General features: G+C 47.0%; 1 protein-coding gene across 1 annotated transcript; it reads left to right on the forward strand.

The window, feature by feature from the left end:
• Window positions 1-6: 6 nt before the first annotated feature.
• LOC101015173 (cytochrome P450 4A11) lies at window positions 7-7,628 on the forward strand. The gene is made up of 9 exons (XM_031668339.1): window positions 7-154; window positions 1,157-1,281; window positions 1,650-1,804; window positions 2,245-2,351; window positions 2,436-2,626; window positions 2,726-2,859; window positions 3,758-3,822; window positions 3,969-4,045; window positions 6,492-7,628. The coding sequence occupies exons 1-9, from the start codon at window positions 14-16 to the stop codon at window positions 6,685-6,687; spliced, it is 1,191 nt and encodes a 396-aa protein (XP_031524199.1). The 5' UTR covers window positions 7-13; the 3' UTR covers window positions 6,688-7,628.
• The last annotated feature ends 7,896 nt before the right edge of the window (window positions 7,629-15,524 follow it).

Raw genomic sequence — 15,524 nt, forward strand, 5'->3', positions numbered from 1 at the left:
CATACACACATTCATGTCTACCTTAGGGTACGGCTTGCTCCTGTTGAATGGGCAGACATGGTTCCAGCACCGACGGATGCTGACCCCAGCCTTCCACTATGACATCCTGAAGCCCTACGTGGCGCTCATGGCAGACTCTGTACGAGTGATGCTGGTGAGTCCATGTCTCTCTGCTTTCCCCACACCCACGCACAGCACACACTCTCACGAACTCCACTCTCAACCCTGTGTCCCACAGGCGGCTATAGACATAGACACATGGAACAACACTCTCATGTCATTGCTGTGAGAGTAGAGGGTTCCCCAGAGTTGTATAAAGTAGAACACCCAGACATCAGGTCAGATCCACACTTTGTTTCCCCACCATAGGAATAGAGGTTCATGGTGAACACAAGGCCCTTCTCCTCCCACTTTGAAACCTTCAGCACAAGGGACTGGAGGAGTGTGCAATCTTGTTGGACAGCAGGACTTCCTATGCTGGCTGGCCTGGGCAATGGCAGCTTCAGTGGCAGCATGGACAGGCCAAGATGTCACCCACCCAGGCTCTGGCCTAGGGCCCCAGGTTTCTACATGGATTTAAGCCACCCTTGGAAGGAAATGAACACCAGGTCTATGTTCTCAGAGCAATATCTGCCATAGCATCATCTCCGATCAGGACTCTGATTTCTCACCCAACTGTGCCCAGCAAATTTTGATGAATGGAAAAGAACTGAAGTCCCTGTTTTCTCTACAACAGAATGCCCATACTAGCCCCTTAAGCTATCTTTGGCACTGAAACTTTCCTACTAGTCCCTCAGAACTAGCTCAGCTCTCAGAACACTGAAGAGTCCCCCATTATTTATCCCAGAACAACAATAACAACAAAATTTTCACAACCATATCTCCTAACTGAATCTCAAAATTCAATACTTAATCCATGCTATTGCGAGAGGATCTGTTTAATGTTGTATTAAAAGAATTAGGGGTCAGTTTACCAACACTGGCTTTACAGTCCCAGTTTCTACAACGCATCTGCTCTGTAAAAGGAACAATCCCAACCAAGATATCTGCAAGCTACAGGAAAAAACAAGATATCTGCAGGTACAGGAAAAAGCCAGGCCTTATTAGCAAAGCACTTCTTGGAGATTAAGAAGGTTCATGCCCCCTCCCACCACAGGACAAATGGGAAAAGCTCCTTGGCCAGGATTCCCCTCTGGAGGTCTTTCAGCACGTCTCCTTGATGACCCTGGACACCATCATGAAGTGTGCCTTCAGCTACCAGGGCAGCATCCAGGTGGACAGGTCAGTGCTAACCCTCCAGTTGCAGGGCCCTTGTTCTTATCAAGCGGAGTGCACATACCTGAGGGGCAGGTGGGGGAGCGTGAAGGCTCACCTCCACACAAAGGAAGAGTCAGTCTCTGACCAAACTCTAATTCCAGTCCAGACCAAACAAAGTCTCAGGAACAGATGCCTAATTCCTAGCACAGGTGGACCCTGGTTGTTCATACCATCGGATAAAGGCCAAAGGATAATAGGGCTGTAAGACAGAAGAAACATTGCCTCAAGGCTGCTTGTCCCCATTATCTGAGGCTGCCTCGTCTCAGACCCCATTCTACTTCTGGGTAATGGGCCCACCCCTACTATGGTCTTTTCCTCATACTCTCCCTCAGGAATTCTCAGTCCTACATCCAGGCCATTAGTGACCTGAACAACCTGACTTTTTCCCGAGTGCGGAATGCCTTTCACCAGAATGACACCATCTACAGCCTGACCTCTACTGGCCGCTGGACACACCGCGCCTGCCAGCTCGCCCATCAGCACACAGGTTCTGTCTCTTCCTCTTGTCTCCCGGCCTTTCCCAGGCACAGTGGAAGAACCTGCCCTGACTCCTCAGGCAGAGAAGGTCCCTAGGAACCCTGCAGAAGCCAGAACACACTCAGTCTGGGGAATTCCCTTGCTCAGGGGCTGGGAGCCGAGATGTGAGGGGCCAGATTCTGTGCCTTAGTTTATGAATGTCCCCACATGGAAGTAACTGAATGAAACCCTGTCCAAACAGCATTCAAACGGGGCCTCCATGAACTGTGCCACTGGAGGAAGGGGTGCCCTGCCTCACACAGTACTAGAGCTTCCACCCCTGACCCTGCACCCACACTCACATTCATGCTGAGATCTACCAGACACCCACATGGGGGCACTTGGGCAGCTAGGCCTCCTGGAGGCTGCTGATGGTCTCAGCTCTGCCTGGTAACCATTGTTCTGGTACAGACCAAGTGATCCAACTGAGGAAGGCTCAACTACAGAAGGAGGGGGAGCTGGAGAAGGTCAAGAGGAAGAAGCACTTGGATTTCCTGGACATCCTCCTTTTGGCCAAAGTGAGTATGTGTAGGAGAGGCCTGAGCCTTTGCCCAGAAGTACAGAGCAAGTACAGCCCTGCACTTTCACCACGGTCTTCCCAGATGGAGAATGGGAGCATCTTGTCAGACAAGGACCTCCGTGCTGAAGTGGACACGTTCATGTTCGAGGGCCACGACACCACAGCCAGTGGGATCTCCTGGATTCTGTATGCTCTGGCCACACACCCCAAGCATCAGGAGAGGTGCCGGGAAGAGATCCATGGCCTCCTGGGTGATGGAGCCTCCATCACCTGGTGAGTGAGGGCTCAAAAGATGGGGTTCCATGCCTTCTCTACAGGGGAAGCCCCTGGTCTGCCCTGGCCTTGCTGATGTTCAGGATGGGCTTGTTTCAGGAACCACCTGGACCAGATGCCCTACACCACCATGTGCATTAAGGAGGCACTGAGACTCTACCCACCGGTGCCAGGCATTAGCAGAGAGCTCAGCACTCCTGTCACCTTCCCTGATGGGCGCTCCTTGCCCAAAGGTATGAACTTCCCCCACCCTCTCACCTAAACTCTCCACAGGGACATGTGGTGGGTCAGAAATCCATGTGTGCTTCAGAGCTCTGCACATCTCTGGGTCTCCCTTTTGTATTAAAAAAATCAAAAACATACTTTGTATTTAGGATTAAGAATTTGAAATGTCTGGCGGAGAGCTTGAACCCACCAAAAGTTCAAGAAATAAATGTTAATCTCCGAATGTGGCCTTGGGTCAGTAACTCTAAAATTCTACTCCTTGAGATGTGCGGGGCTGGAAAGAGAATCAGACAAGGGCAGAGGGGGATGTGTTTCTTTCCTCATGGGGTCAGTGCAAAAGAGGCTGATCAGGAATCTCGTTTCCTGGGTCAGCTGTTGTCCAGTCTCTGAGGAACTCTCAGGTTGATGGCAGAGAGCAGCTGATGACCAGATCTGGGGCCACCAAGGCGCAACCTCCCCGGTTCTGGTCCCAGTCCTCCCATAACCTAGTTGTGTGAACATAGACAAGACAATTGATCTCTCTGAGACTCAGGTATCTCCCCTGAAAACTGAGAGCAAAAGAATGTCTTCCTTGGAGCGTTATCGTATTGAGTGAGTTCATGTATATTCTCCAACGGACCTTGGAGGATATTTGATGAATGTGAAATGTCCCTGAACTTACTCTAAAGAGTAATGCTCTGATTCTTTCTTGCTTCTCATTCCTGCATAAATGGTTGTCTATTCATCATCTGAACTCACATGCTTTGTCAAGCCTAACCCACCTGCATAATGGCAGAATCATCCCAGTCAAAGTGACAATTTGTGGAAAGTAGGCCTTTTGGGTCTTCTTTTGCCCCTGCTGGCTGAAGTACCAGGCCACCCCGGGAGAATGATCAGTCTTCTCTCTGTTTCCAACCTGCACCACAGGTATCACGGTCATGCTCTCCATTTATGGCCTTCACCACAACCCAAAAGTGTGGCCCAACCCAGAGGTATGTGGTCCCTGAGAGGAGGAAGTGGGGTGATCTCTCAAGACCAATACCTTCTCCTGCTTCCACCTCTGGGAATCCTGTCCCCTCATGAGTGGCAAGTAGGGGCTGGATCCTTACCTATCCTGGCTCTGGCGCTCTCTCTGCAGGTGTTTGACCCTTCCCGTTTTGCACCGGGTTCTGCTCAACACAGCCACGCTTTCCTGCCCTTCTCTGGAGGATCAAGGTGAGACGTCCTGTGTGGTAATTGGAAGAGAGAAATAAGGGAAGTCTCTGGTCAACCCTCTGATATTTGAGAGCCAGATGTTCATATGTGGCGTTTTCAGATGTGCCCTTAAATGGTGGTACTTGTGGGAAAGTCAGGCACCTGGTGTGGGTGTCTCTGTACAAAAGGAAGGTGGCATTCCAGAGCACCCCATGGAGACTTTGCTCCCTCTGCTTCTTCAAATAGGCAGCCTGAATTCACTGTCAGTGCATGTTCCACCCTTCAGTATATTCACATATTTTCCTCACTTTAGGGATATGAATTATCAAAATTAGATATTCTCCACTAAATTCCCCTTCAGCTGTTTGCTTTTCTCAGTTATCACGAATAGTAAACAGTAGATTTCTCTCTCCCCACACATCCTCAATGCTGCACACAACTTTCCCTATTTAATTCACCAGTCTACCATAGAGATGAATCATTGAAATTTTTGCGTCTGTTTCTAATACAGATGACCTGCAAGTCCTACCTTTCAAGCCACGTAAGGGAGAGGTTAAGGTAGCCCTCTGAAGAAAGTTTTACAACAGTGTGTGTCATATCATACATTTTTCTGTCTTGCCCAGTGAAATTTTTACCGTATTATATAGTGTTCACACATTTATGTCTATTTCCCCATTTGGCAAATCTGTAAATACCTTGGGATCTTTATGCCATAGTCCTGTAATCCACTTAGCACAATATTGGCCGAAAACACAAAAATGTGAACAGTACACTGTCTTGGAGAGAAAAGCGCAATAATTATTATATAACGCACAACATTTGAAGACTCCTGGTATGTGAAATAAAAAACACACTTGAAATAGCTGTTGAGCTGGAGAGGAAAACTCCAGAATGGCTGCGGTGGAAATCATGGTGGCATCAGAAATTGTCCTGTGACATACAAACAGGCAAAACAATACAAATTCTTAGTAGAAACAAAGTTTGTTCAAAGAAATAATTATGTGACTTTTTCAAATGGTGAGTTCACTTACACAGAACAGGCTTTAAGAAAAAGCTGCCTCCTGAAACTCCTTCTCCAGCACTGGTCTGTCTATCCCAGCATGACAAAGTCTTCCTAAACATTGCCTGCAAATCATGTCGCTGCCACTAGAAAACCGGAGAGCATTCCTAAGCTCCATTTCTAGCTCAGAACTATATTTACTCTCAGTGTATTTCCTTCTATTTTATTCATTTTAAAACTTAAACACCATCATTCAAATATAAAAGTATTTCTTAAGCCTACCTCTGTGGGTCAAGTCCCGTGCAGTGTGATAAGAAAACAGAGATAAAAGATACAAAAATGTGTTGTACAGAAATATATCCTGTGCTCCAGACACACATCATTCCATCATCCATCCTTTCACTCATTCACTCACTGAGTGGCTTGTCGAGTGTCCCTGTCCCTGGTGCTGTCTGAGACTGTGAGTGTTGATGGATAAATCACGAATGCTACCTGGGGGGCTGGGAGGGAGAGTCACAGCTGGCAGAGAGTGAGAGGCAGCTGGGCTCTGACTTTAGCCTTGAGGATGTGGCAGGCAGAGGTGGAGGGAGGACATTCTCAGCCATCTCCACATGAACAGGCCTAGGACGTGGGCTGGACAGGTAAAATGTGGGTGAGGCAACAGCCCACAGAGGGCTTGTCTGCCAACTGAGGCATTGGGATGCTGTCCCCTCTATGATGCAGAGCGCGGGAGGGTCTGAGCTGGGCTGTGGCTTCAGTGTGCAGGGAGGGGAAGCAGAAATCCAGAAAGTCCAGGTGAGAAGACTGAGGAAAGGCAAAGAAGGACGTTTCTGGGGTAGAATTAGAAGGCTACAGGGGCTGGTGGATGGAGGAGTGAGGTTAGACAGGAACCCGGACCCTGGAGTGGGAGGCAGGTGGGGCAACAGCTGAGGACCACCCACCCAGTTCCCCTCCAGGAAGCCTCCCATTGCCCTTCTGACTCCCTTAATGCACCCATCGGGGGCCCCCTATGAGGATTCAGGTCCCCGTGCATCCCACTACATGGGAAGCACCTGAGAGTGTGGCCCACCCTCACCCTACAGGACCTGAACTGACCTCCACACTGAAGAACAAGAAATGTTTGTGGAGGAGTGAACAAACCACTGATTAACCCTTTATCTATTCATGTGATTAGACTCTGCCTTAGAGCCCTGGCCCTGTCTTGATAGAGGGTTTCAGGCCTGCTGAGAGCAGAGGTAGAAGATGGAAGTTAGGAGCTAGCCCAGGAAGACGGCTCTGTCCAAGGTTTGGGATAGTGTGAAGCCAGGATGGGGTAGAAGTGTCCATGGGCTGTAAGTGTGCAGGGGCTGGACACATGAGGTTGGGCACTGAATGCCCAGCCCAGGGCTGGGGTCAGGGGCCAAAACCTGCTCAGATCAGAATGGAGCCTGAGGCCTCTTCTCAATTCATTGTCTCTGCCTGGCCCAGGAACTGCATCGGGAAACAATTTGCCATGAACGAGCTGAAGGTGGCCACGGCCCTGACCCTGCTCCGCTTCGAGCTGCTGCCTGACCCCACCAGGAACCCCATCCCCATGGCACGACTTGTGTTGAAGTCCAAAAATGGAATCCACCTGCGTCTCAGGAGGCTCCCTAACCCTTGTGAGGACAAGGACCAGCTTTGAGGGCCTCCACCTGCCATCCTGTCTTCCTGACCCCCGCTCCTGTCTCCTGTCTGTCTGCCCATATCCTGCTTTCTATCTGCCCACCTTCCCTTCTTCCCACCTGCCTGCTGTTCTGCCTCCTGTCCCTCAGTCTGCCTGCCCTTCTCTCTCACCTTTCTCCAGGCTCCCTACCTGCTTGTCTACCTGTCTCCTACCCACCTGTATCTCTTGTTGGGAGAAAAACTTGGTGTTGAGAGAAGCTGAGGCTTCTGCATGTCTGACATAATGTAAGAGTCTTGGAACATGTCAAGGGTCCAGTGTCTAAAACACCTTGTGGCCTTTGGAACACCACACTGTGTGCTAAAGGGTGGAAGGCTACCCTGACGCACCATCATCTAAGCCCAGGGCATAAAACCCCTCATGACTTGGAAAGAATCCGGGGCTCGAGGCTCTGGAATGTGTCTGGACCTGCTGGCTCCTTGCTTCTTGCTCTCCCAGGATCGATTGTATCTTGAGTTAAAAGAACCTGCTCTCCATTATCTCAAGTAGCAGAGCATATGCTAAACCATCAGTTGTAAATCATGTGCTTAATGCAATGTGCTCTTTTGACCCCCACATTCTCACCAACTGTTTCTCGGTTCGATCACCAATAAATAGTCTGGGCTTCCAGAGCTCCGGGCCTTCACAGCCTCCATACTTAGCGTTGGCAACCTGGACCCACTTTCTCCTTCAAACTGTCTTTTCTCATTCCTTTGACTCTGCCGGACTTTGTCACTCTCACGACCTGGTGTTGGGTCTGATCACTCCAACATCCCTGAATCTCCACTCACCTCCCAAACTCCTGCCTGCCCTCCAGACTGTCTGCCCATACACCTGTCTCCTTCTTCCTGCCTGCTTGTCTGTTTCGGTGTTAGTTTCCTGTTGCTGCTGTAATAAACTATCACAATCTCAGTGATTTTAAATAATGGCTTTTTATTCTCTTATAGTTCTGGAGGTCAAAGTCAGATATGAGTTTCACTGGATGAAAACAAATTCTGGACAGGGCCAAACCCCCACCCCCAGAAGGCTTCAGGGAGAGCCCCGCCCCTTGGCGTTTCAGCTCCAGAGCTGCCTTTTTTGCATTCCTTGGTACTGTCCCCTCCTTCCTCTATAAAGCCAATGGCATCTTCAAATCTCTCGCTCTCTCTGACTGTCTTCACATCTCTTTCTCTCTTATAAGGACCCTTGTGGTTAGTTACATCAAGCTTATTAAGATAATCAAAGATAATGTCACCACCTCAAGATCCATTACTTACTCAAAAGTCCATTGTGACATATGCAGTCCCACAATCACAGGTGTCATGAATTAGGATGTGGACAACATGGAGATCCATTGTTCATCCTAGCACAGCCCCTACCTGATTGTCATCTGATGTGTCCATCTAAACCTGTCCTGTATGCTACCCACCTACGTACATGATTGTCAGTCAGACAATCCCTCCATCTTCCCTCCTCTTTAGAATAACGTTTGCAAGCTTGCATGCTTTGTCCAGCTTCACATGGAAGGCGATAGGTTTAGAAGAGGAGACACTAAGGCAGGGAGATAAATCCCTACTGAGGAAGGAAAATGGAGACGAGGTGTGCCCAGTGCCAGAACCCAAGCAGGACCTGACTTGACCCATCCCCCTGCACACAGCCTCCTACCATGTCTCCCCTGGTGCCCACACCCTGTCCAGCTCCTGAGGATCCCATGGTAGCTAAGTTTAGACAAAGGATATTTATCTAGGAGATCAGAGGGAGAAGCTCACACCCATAGGGAAAACACCACAGGCCTCCATTCAAGATTTAGATTCAAGATGAATCACAGCAAGGCTGAGCTAAGGGCCTGTCTTGCTATGTTTTGTGTTACTGTAACCGAATACCCAAGGCTGAGTAATTGATCTAGAAAAGAGGTTTTTTGGCTCATGATCTGGTGGCTGAAAAGTTTAAGTTTAGGCAGCTCAGTCAGATGCAGGCCTCATGCAGCTTCCACTCGTGGCAGAAAGCAAAAAGGGAGTGGCACGTGCTACGATTGCATGGTGACAGAGGAAGCATGAGAGAGAGACTAAGGAAGCAAGACTCTGTATTGGTCCCAATGTCTTGGAAACTTGTCCATTCCAGATACAGCAAAAACTCAAGCCCGTGAGGTGGAAGGGGGCACTCATCTCTTCATAAAGGATCTGTCCCCATGATCTAAATATCTCCCACTGGGACCCACCTCCCAACACTGCTGTGTTGGGGATGAAGGTTTCAGGAGGAGTTTGGTTAGGAACATCCCACATCCCAGCCATAGTGAGGCTGCACTGAGCTGAGCAGGAAAGCCTCAAAGACCTGGTCTGGCATGAGGGCCTTGTAAACTCAGCTCTCTCCACTGTCCCAGTAGGTGTAGAAAGACACCCCAGCCTAGCAACGTCACCAGGCACCTGTCAACCTCCCTCACATATGGAACCTGCAGGCTTCTCAGGAAGCTCATGGAGTGGGCAGCTGTCCAGCCAGGGGTGGGAGGAGCCCAGGCAGGCAAATGGGTCCGGCTGGTGGAAGAGGCTGTCAGACCCCAAGCAGCTCCTTCCCAACAGCACAAATTCTTGGTCGTCTTCTGCCTCTCTGGCTGGCCACCGTGACGGGGCAGGGGTATCCTCAACCCTGCCCGCACTTGGTGACTGCCTGGGTGCTGGTACTGCTGACCTTGGGCCCTGTTCCAGCACCCAGGCCCCATGTACTACCCCTGGGCTAGTGTCACTGATTGTCCCAGCCTCTCTCAATGCAGACCGTGCTTCCCTTCCTATATCTGAACCCAGGTGTTCCTCCCACCTATTGCCCATTCCTAGCCCCGGACCTTGGATGCCATACAGAGGAATTCCTCTGCCTGAGGTCTGAAAGCTCATTCTGTGACCCTGAAAGGGCTTCTCTTCTAGTTTGTGCCTACAACTAGGACCTCCCTGAAGTCCTAGGTTCCCAGGCCATTGGATTAATTCAGCCCTGCTCTGAGGTGGACAGGAAGGGGAGGGCTGGACAGCAGGTGATCAGCCAGAAGTGGGAGAGAATGGGAAAACTGGGAGAGAAAGTGACCTGGGAACATCATGGATAGAATGGCCAGCCAGTCTCTGGCATCAGAGGAAGTTGCAGGCTCATGGCCATTGCTCAAAAGACCACAGGATAGTGGGCACTCACTCCCATTACTACCCTAATACCTGGTTGAAAAGAGGAAGAGATCATGTAAATGAGAATCTCATTGCAGTGGAGAGATGGGAGACTCAAGGATGATCAAAGAGATAGGGAAGGTGCACAAGGAAGGGGAATCTGAATATTTCTATGTAAAAGAATGATGTTGAACTTTTACATACACCATATACAAAGTAAAAAAAAAAAAAAAAAAAAATGGATGGAAGGGTTGAAAGATAGCCCACAGAATGGCAGAATATATTCACAAATCAAATGAAAACATATAAAGGACTCCAACACACAACAACTGAAGAGGGCCAGTCCCTCCACACCTGTGGGTGTTTCTCATCAGGTGGGACAAGAGACTGAGAAAAGAAATAGGACACAGAGACAAAGTATAGAGAAAGAACAGTGGGCCCAGGGGACCGACGCTCAGCATACAAAGGACGCGCACCGGCACTGGTCTCTGAGTTCCCTCAGTATTGTTGATCACTATCTCTACCACCTCGGTGAGGGGGATGTGGCAGGACTATAGGGTAATGGTGGGGAGAGGGTCAGCAGGAAAACATGTGAGCAAAAGACTGTGTCATAAATAAGTTTAAGGAAAGGTGCTGTGCCTTGATGTGCACGTACACAAACATCTCGGTGCAATAAAGAGCAGTGTTGCCACCAGCATGTCTCACCTCCAGCCCTAAGGTGGTTTTCTCCTATCTCAGTAAATAGAACATACAATCGGGTTTTACACAGAGACATGCCATTCCCAGGGAGGAGCAGGAGACAGATGCCTTCCTCTTATCTCAACTGCAAAGAGGCCTTCCTCTTTCACTAATCTTCCTCAGCACAGACCCTTTATGGGTGTTGGGCTGGGGGACAGTCAGGTCTTTCCCTTCCCACGAGGCCATATCTCAGGCTATCAAGGGGGGAGAAACCTTGGACAATACCTGGCTTTCCTGGGCAGAGGTCCCTGCAGCCTTCCGCAGTGTATTGTTTCCCTGGGTACTCGAGATTAGAGAATGGCGATGACTTTTACCAAGCATACTGCCTTCAAACACTTTTTTAACAAAGCACGTCCTGCACAGCCCTAAATCCATTAAACCTTGAGTCAACACAGCATATCTCACTGCAAGCACAGGGTTGGGGGTAGGGTTACAGATTAAGAGCGTCTCAAGGCAGAAGAATTTCTCTTAGTACAGAACAAAATGGAGTTTCTTATGTCTACTTCTTTCTACAGAGACACCGTAACAGTGTGATCTCTCTTTCTCTTCCCCACAACAACAAAATACTACAATCCCATTCAAAAATTCAAAGGACTTCAATAGAAACTTCTGCAAAGAAGATATGCAAGTGATCCATAAGCACACCTGGAAAGACGCTCAACTTCATTAGTCATTGGGGAAATGCAAATCAAAACCACAGTGAGATACCACTTCATATCCTTTAGAAAGGCTATAATTATTTTTTAATGGAAAATACGAAATGCTGGACAGAATATGGAGAAATTGAAACTCTTATGAGTTGCTGGTGAGTGTAAATTGGCATAGCCAATTTGCAAAACCAATTTGTGGTTCCTCAGAAAAACAAAATCACAATTTCCCTGGGACCCAGCAATTCCACTTTTAGATGTATACCCAGTGGATTTGAAAGCAGGGATTTGAACAGATCCTTGTAAACCAATATTCACAGCAACATTATTCACAGTAATTATCAGGTTGAAGAGCCCAAGTGTCCATCGACAGAAGAATGGGTTCACAAAATGTGGTATACAGACAATGAAATATCATTCAGTCATAGAAAGAATGAAGTTCTGATACACACTACAGCAAGAATGATAGTGATAACAGCATGCTAAATAAAATTTGACAGACATCAAAGGAAAAATATATGATTCCACTCCTAAGTAGTAGATTAAGCAAATTCATAGATTAGACAAAGTAGTAGAGGATAACGAGGACTGGGAGAAGGCAGAGTTATCATGTAATGATTACAGAGTTTCTTTAGAGTAATGAAAAGCTTTTGGAAATAGGTAGTGATGATGGTTGTAAAACACTGTAGGATCTGCTGCCAAGATGGCCAAATGGGAACAGCTCTGGTCTGCAGCTCCCAGCACACAGCACACAGAAGGCACACAGCACACAGAAGGCAGGTGATTTCTGCATTTCCAATTGAGGTAGACTGTTCATCTCTTTGGGACTGGTTAGGCAGTCAGTGCAGGCCACAGAGGGCAAGCAGAAGCAGGGTGGGGCATAGCCTCACCAAGGAAATGCAAGAAGTGTGGGGGCCTCCCTTTCCCAACCAAGGGAAGCCATGAGAGACTGTGCAATCCAGCCCAAATGCTACACTTTCCCCACGGTTTTGCAATCTGCAGACCAAGAGATTCCCTCATGTTGCCTACACCACCAGGGCCCTGGGTTTCAAGCAAAATACTGTGCAGCTGTTCAGGCAGACACTACACTAGCTGCAGGAGGATTTTTTTTTTCATACCCTAGTGGTGACTGGGACCCCAGAGAGACAGAACTGTTCATTCCCCTGGAAAGGGGGCTGAAGCCAGGGAACCAAGTGGTCTCACTCAGTGGGTTCCATTCCCACAAGACCCAGCAAGCTAAGAACCACTGGCTTGAAATTTTCACTGATAGCACAGCAGTCTGAAGTCAACCTGTGATGATTGAGCTTGATGGAGGGAGGGGCATCTGCCATTACTGAGGCTTGAGTAGTCAGTTTTCCCCTGACAGTGCTAAAAAGGCCTGAAAGTTCAGACTGGGAAAACTCAACACAGTGAGGCAAAGTGGCTGTGGCCAGTCTGCCTCTCTGGAGTCCTCTTCACTGGGCAGGGCATCTCTGAAAGAAAGGCAGCAACCCCAGCCAGGGGCTTATAGATAAAATTCCCATCTCACTGTGGGCATAGCTTCAGTGGACTTAAACATTCCTGCCTGCCGGCTCTGAAGACAGCAGTGGATTCTGACAAGGAGGGTTCTGCCAACACAGTGCTTGAGCTCTGCTAAGGGACAGACTGCCTCCTCAGGTGGGTCCCTGATCCCCATGCCTCCTGACTGCCAGAGACCTCCCGATAGGGATTGACTGACACCTTATACAGGAGAGCTCTGTATGAAGTAGGCATCAGAAGGTGGGCAATAACGAACTCTTCTGAACTAACAGAGCATGTTCTAACCCAATGCAACAGTAATCAAGTGAAAGAAAGGATATCAGAGATTGAAGATCAACTTAATGAAATAAAGCATGAAGACAAATAAAGCATGAAGAGCTTTGTATGAGGGGATGAAGCTTCCAGAGGAAGGAGCAGGCAGCAATCTTTGCTGTTTTGCAGCCTCCACTGTTGATACTCAGGCAAAGAGGGTCCGGAGTGGACTGCCAACAAACTGCAGCAGACCTACAGAAAAGGGGCCTGACTGTTAGAAGAACAACTAACAAACAGAAAGCAATAACATCAACATCAACATAAACAACCTTCACACAGAAACCCAATCCAAAGGTCATCAGACTCAAAGATCAAAGTTAGATAAATCCATGAAGATGAGGAAAAACCAGTGCAAAAATGCCAAAAATTCAAAAAACCAGAATGCCTCTTCTCCTCCAAATGTTTGCAACTCCTCTCCAGCAAGAACACAAAATTGGACAGAGAATGAATTTGATGGATTGACAGAAGTAGACATCAGAAGGTGGGTAATAACGAACTCCTCTGAATTAACAGAGCATGTTCTAACCCAATGCAAGGAAGCTAAGAACCTTGAAAAAGGGTTACAGGAACTGCTAACTAGAATAATCAGTTTAGAGAAGAACATAAATGACCTGCTGGAGTCAAATAACACACCACAAGCACTTTGTGAAGGATATACAAGTATCAGGAGCTGAATTAATCAAGCGAAAGAAAGGATATCACAGATTGAAGATCAACTTAATGAAATAAAGCATGAAGACAAGATTTGAGAAAAAAAAGATTGAAAAGGAACAAAGCCTCCAAGAAATATGGGACTATGTACAAAGACCAAACTTATGATTGATTAGGGTCCCTGAAACTGATGGGGAGAATAGAGCCAAGCTGGAAAACACACTTCAGGATATTATCCAGGAGAACTTCCCCAAACTAGCAAGACAGGCCAACGTTCAAATTCAGGAAATACAGAGAACACCACAAAGATACTCCTCAAAAATAGCCATTCCAAGACACAAAATCATCAGATTTCCAAGGTTGAAATGAAGGAAAAAATATTAAGGGCAGCCAGAGAGAAAAGCCAGGTTATCTACGAAGGGAAGCCCATCAGACTAACAGTGAATCTCTCTACAGAAACCCTATAAGCCAGAAGAAAGTGGATACTAATATTCAACATTCTTAAAGAAAATAATTTTCGACCCAGATTTTTATATACAGCCAAACTAAGTTTCATAAGTTAAGTAGGAATAAAATCCTTTACAAACAAGCAAATACTGAGGGATTTTGTCACCACCAGGCTTGCCTTACGAGAGCTCCTGAAGGAAGCACTAATTATGGGAAGGAAAAACTCAGTACCAGCCACTGCAAAAACACACCAAGATATAAAGACCAACGACACTATGGAGATAATGCATCAACCAAACTGCAAAATAACCAGCTAGCAACATGAGGACAGGATCAAATTCACACATAACATCATTAACCTTAAATGAAAATGGGCTAAATACCCCAATTAAAAGATACAGACTGGTAAATTGGATAATGAGTCAAGACCCATCAGTGTGCTGTATTCAGGAGACCCATCTCATGTCCAAAGACACATAAAGGCTTAATAAAGGGATGGAGGAATATTTACCAAGCAAATGGAAAGGAAAAAAAAAAAAAAAAAAAAAAAACAGAGGTTGCAATCCTAGTCTCTGATATAACAGACTTTAAGCCAACAAAGATTTTTTAAAAAGACGAAGGGCATTACACAATGGCAAAGGGATGAATGCAATGAAAAGAGTTAACTATCCTAAATACACATGCACTCAATACAGGATCACCCAGATTCATAAAACAAGTTCTTAGAGACCTACAAAGAGACTTAGACTCCCACACAATAATAGTGAGAGATTTTAACACCCCACTGTCAATATCAGACATATCAATGAGACAGAAAATTAACAGGGATATTCAGGACTTGAGCTCAGCTCTGGACCAAGTGGACCTAATAGATATCTACAGAACTCTCCACCCCAAATCAACAGAATGTACATTCTGCTCAGCAACACATAGTACTTATTCTACAATTGACATAACTGGAAGTAAAACACTCCTCAGCAAATGCAAAAGAATGGAAGTAATAACAAACAGCCTCTCAAACCACAGAGCAATCAAATTAGAACTCAGGATTAAGAAACTCACTCAAAACCACACAACTATATGGAAAGAGAACAGCCTGCTCCTGAATGACTACTGGGTAAATAACGAAATTAAGGCAGAAGTAACTAAGTTCTTTAAAACCAATAAGAACAAAGGGACAATGTACCAGAATCTCTGGGACACAGCTAAAGCAGTGTCTAGAGGGAAATGTATAGCACTAAATGCCCACTAGAGAAAGAAACAAAGATCTAAAATTGACACCCTAACATCACAATTAAAAGAACTAGAGAAGCAAGAGCAAACAAATTCAAAAGCTAGTGGAAGACAAGAAATAGCTAATATCAGAGCAGACTTGAAGGAGATAGAG

The sequence above is a fragment of the Papio anubis genome, chromosome 1, assembly GCF_008728515.1.
Source record: "Papio anubis isolate 15944 chromosome 1, Panubis1.0, whole genome shotgun sequence".
Lineage (NCBI taxonomy): Eukaryota > Metazoa > Chordata > Mammalia > Primates > Cercopithecidae > Papio > Papio anubis.

What these genes read in the sequence shown, in the direction of transcription:
- LOC101015173 (XM_031668339.1), top strand. Translation starts at nt 14, where the DNA reads ATGTCTACCTTAGGGTACGGCTTGCTCCTGTTGAATGGGCAGACATGG. An exon ending in ACATCCTCCTTTTGGCCAAA is followed by an intron (nt 2,352 to 2,435) that starts GTGAGTATGTGT and finishes CGGTCTTCCCAG; the next exon opens with ATGGAGAATGGGAGCATCTT. An exon ending in CCCTTCTCTGGAGGATCAAG is followed by an intron (nt 4,046 to 6,491) that starts GTGAGACGTCCT and finishes TGCCTGGCCCAG; the next exon opens with GAACTGCATCGGGAAACAAT.